At 39.5% G+C, this 4142-nt stretch overlaps 1 protein-coding gene across 1 annotated transcript in view; it reads right to left on the bottom strand.

The window, feature by feature from the left end:
* Positions 1-4142, bottom strand: part of LOC106012766 (MAM and LDL-receptor class A domain-containing protein 1) — an 8229-nt gene that overhangs the window by 2298 nt on the left and 1789 nt on the right. Inside the window, exons 2-3 of the mRNA XM_035971720.1 lie at positions 1811-1957; positions 251-404 (exon numbers count right to left, since the gene is read on the bottom strand). Coding sequence (XP_035827613.1) covers positions 251-404; positions 1811-1957 — 301 coding nt within the window. The remainder of the gene's footprint in view (positions 1-250; positions 405-1810; positions 1958-4142) is intronic.

The raw sequence follows: 4142 nt of genomic DNA, 5'->3' as shown, positions 1-4142 counted from the left end.
TATATATATATTATATGTGTGTGTGTTTCTCTCTATTATGTTGACATTCTACTGAACTAACATCACAAGATAAATGAAGAGTATTGAAAAAAAATTAAGACTTTTCTGATCAGAAAAATGTCTAACCAGCTTGAAGATTATTTCCAACTTTTGTAAGCTAATTTTACAGAGATTTATAAGGTCTTGCCTTAAAATACTAAACAAAATTTTTTAAGATTTAGAAAAAAAGAGGGAAATCTAAAATTCTTACCCATAGACATTTAAGTCAGCAACATGAGGTCCATACATGTGATACCAAAATGTTAAGCAGGCTTTTCCCGTTCCAACAGTGATTTTCGGACTGATCAACTGTGCAGAACTGCCTCGGAAACCAGTCGACGTCTCCAAGTAGGCGTAATATCCATCTGCACAAAATTGTATGAACAACAAGTAAGCCTACATCCTTACTAACACTGAGAGCACAATGTTTCTCCTATAGATAAGATACATGTAGCATAGGTATCTAGTGATAATTTGTAGGGCTAACAACTGAAAGGTTGTGGGTTCAAATCCCATCAAAGGCCCAACATTTTGTGCTTGGGAAAGGAACTTTGCTTGAATTATCCTCACTTCACCCAGGTAGGAATGGGTAAAAAGTAAAGTTGTTCCTGCATCTGATCCGGACATTGGGGACTGCCTTATTAGTGAGACAACTTCCTGGGCCTTTGGCATATTGTGGTAGGAACGGGTATCGGGTTATATAAATATATAGATGGTGGGGGGGTAGACCTACCTAAAGAATCGTAGCCACTTCCAAACAAACCAAAAAGAAGTAGGATGGCTAAACAGATGAATGAATGACATTTCATTGTCATTACTAATATTTAAAACATACAAAATAGCAATAGTTGAGGAAAATACAATAAAAACCAAGTGAAAAAACGACAAACGGGGTTCATACCCACAACACCTCTACAAACATTGGACTGAAGCCTGCTCTTTTTCATCGAATAATAGGGGAAAACTTTTTGATTTTATCAAAAAATCCACAGATCAAGATAAAAAGTAAAGTTGTTCCTGCATCCGATCCGGATTGTCTTTTTAGTGAGACAACTTCCTGGGCCCTCGGCATATTGTGGTAGGGTGGCCAGTTCCTTTCCACACTGCCTTTACTTCCCCAACTCGAAGTCAGGTCCATTGCTGCTGGGTGTGCAGGAGGGGACGAAAAAATCTGTGTCCCAACCGAGGCACGAACCCGTACTTTTCTCTTTGGAGACAAGCGCACTAACCACTATGCCGCACCCTCTACAGATCTAGATACTTACGCTTATTATTGAAATGAATATAGCACCCTCCTGCTTTTTTTTTTGTCTTCAAATAAAAGGGAAAACTTTTCAATTTTATAAAACAATCCACAGATCAAGATATTATAAAAACTTACGAAATACTTAGGCTTTTCAAACCTATCCGTACGCCCTGGGGTCATTTTGTACCCCCGGGGTTGTATTCTTCACATTTTAGAATACTTCTAGTATGGAGATCTCTTTGAAACTTTCAGTATTTCTCAAAAAATCATTTTGACAGACTGCTATGCAAATAGTAAATAATAAATTTCCTCTTTGGAAAGTGGGAGCACAGAGCTCCCCATGTCGTATGGATACAATAGCAAAATATGACTTATGGATAGGGTTAACTAACTGATAATATAGTGTAAAGCGCATAGAGCCTGCTATTGAGTGGGGATATGCGCTATACAAAAGCTATTTATTATTATTAATATTATTATTATGTTTAAAGAATTACATAAAAATGACTAGAATTGCACACATACGCCCAGAAGTGTGATCCTGGCTTGGTCCTGTCCCTTGAGTAGCTGTTCCGTTGGCCTGTCGTGCCCAGTCCTTTTGATCAGTCGTATCTTGCGTCCATGAACAAAAATCTTTGTCGAAGTTGCAGTCGAGGATTTGGGAGCTGGCCACTGAAAGGGAGCAATCATTGAGAAAGAATTGAAAAAATGACATTATTATAAAAGTAAATTCACTTACTTCTTTCCCCAGGGTGGGGATGTTTACTCGGCTATGGCTACGACAGAGGAAATTAAAGCCCTTTAGCAGTGACAAGACTTGGTATATTTGCCATGAAAGAAGCTTGAGACCATTTTAAGCTAAGCACATTGACCGTCTGCGTAGACGAAAAGAGCCATACAAAATGGCAGCTCTATATTACAGAACATTTTCTCAGGGAAAGAAACCAAGAGGAAGGCCAAAATTAAGGGACAAAGAGTAAGACTGCTACAAAAACAGCCTATCTAAGCTTGGAGTAGGCCTAGATGTCAGCACCTGGGAAGAAAGAGCTGAGGACAGGAAATCATGGAGGAAAATGATTTTAAAAAGCACTATAATACTAGAGAGCAGCCTCAGAAACAACCAGGCTGAAAAGCGCAAACCACGAAAGGAAAACAGCGGAGATACAGAGCTTCAATCTACCTCACTGACATGCAAGCACTGCGACAGAATCTGCGCTTCAAACATAGGAAGAATTTGCCATGAAAGAAGCTTGAGACCATTTTAAGCTAAGCACATTGATCGTCTGCGTAGACGAAAAGAGCCATACAAATTGGCAGCGTGCACTAAATTACGGAATTGAATCGCTAGGCTAAGAAAGATCCTATAGCCTGGCATCGAATGCGTGAGACTTCAGAGGAAGTTGAGAAAATTTCGGAATTATCATAGGGTCTTCTGGGGTTGTAATATTATAATGAGCTGTGAAGCGCATGCATGCATGGCCCATAGCTTCGGTCAAAGGTATGCTCAGTTCAAATGCATGTCACTACATAATATGTATTATTATTATATTATTATTATCATTGCTATTTAAGTCTTCTCTGACATCTGAAATTTTTCAGAACACTGCGATTAAGTGTGATGCCTATAATAGCTTCCAAAATGTCTTTTGTAGTACTCAGGTCGTTTGTTTGTTGTTTTTTTTTATTGTTTAGTGTCATCAATCAGTAAGAAAGTCGATTCCTCTACTTTTTTTTTTCTAATTATAACTTAAATTTGTTTTGTACAATGACATGTCGTGAAAAATGTCTTTGACACTTCTCAAGTGTACCTTATTTTTCCTCTCTCTGTCTCTCTCTCTCTCTCTCTCTCTCTCTCTCTCTCTCTCTCTCTCTCTCTCTCTCTCTCTCTCTCTCTCTCTCTCTCTCCAAGTATTTAGGCTTCGAGGTCAAATCTTCAGCCGCTTTCCTCTTTAATTACCGCTCCTTTTGCTACGCTTTGTCTCTGTATTGTCTTAATGGTAGCCAATTTCTGCTCTGTGATTATGGTCACTTGGTACACGAAAAAAGAATTGTTCGTTGGTGATCTTGTTGCTAGAAACGATTTAAACCCCAATTACTCTGAAGACCATTTTCAAATTTTGGGAGGAGTTCCGGAGGGGGGCCGGCACTTAGCGTGAAAAGGTCCACAGAGCAAACTATAACAAGAGTTAGGGTTAGGGTTATATAGGGACAGGGTTAGGGTTAGTGTTTAGGGTTAGGGTATATCCCGCTCAAAGTATCCCCTGTTTTGTATGTTATTGGTCGGCCGGCCCTCTGCGGAACTTCTTCACAGATTTTGGTTGTTTGATAAGAGTCTTAATTTTAATTGTCTTTTTTTTCAGGAAAAAAATTCGATGGCAACAAGGCTAGAGGGCGACCGAGAAAGACCTGGATAGACGGAGTCAGGGAAACATTAACCACCCACGGCATCCTCCTGGCCCAAGCTCTCCGGCTGGCGACAGAGACGTCTCTTTCTTCCCGTGACACTCAAAAGGGTATAAGCGGCGGATAAAAGTTAAAGTTAAAGTAACGGGGTTTTTTTTCGGAATAGATATATACACGTCAACGAAGACATAAATCTTTCCTTTCCTTGTGACAAACTCCTCCATGCCTCTTGACCATGAGAGCAATTTCGCTCAGATTGAAACACAAAACGGAAACGTTAACACACAACAAACACAGGGGTTTAAAAATCATTCTCGGTGTGTTGTCGCTCACATTTTTAAAAGATCTCAACTGTTGTGAGATTTTTTTTCTTTCTTATTTCAGCCTGACCCTTTTTTGTCGCGTCTTTGTGACAACAGAAAAACAAAACAAAATCGTTCACCCCCACCACCAC

This window comes from Aplysia californica, unplaced genomic scaffold (genome assembly GCF_000002075.1).
Source record: "Aplysia californica isolate F4 #8 unplaced genomic scaffold, AplCal3.0 scaffold00489, whole genome shotgun sequence".
Lineage (NCBI taxonomy): Eukaryota > Metazoa > Mollusca > Gastropoda > Aplysiida > Aplysiidae > Aplysia > Aplysia californica.
Note: the sequence above shows the minus strand (reverse complement) of the source record. Positions and strands in the feature narration are given on the sequence as shown.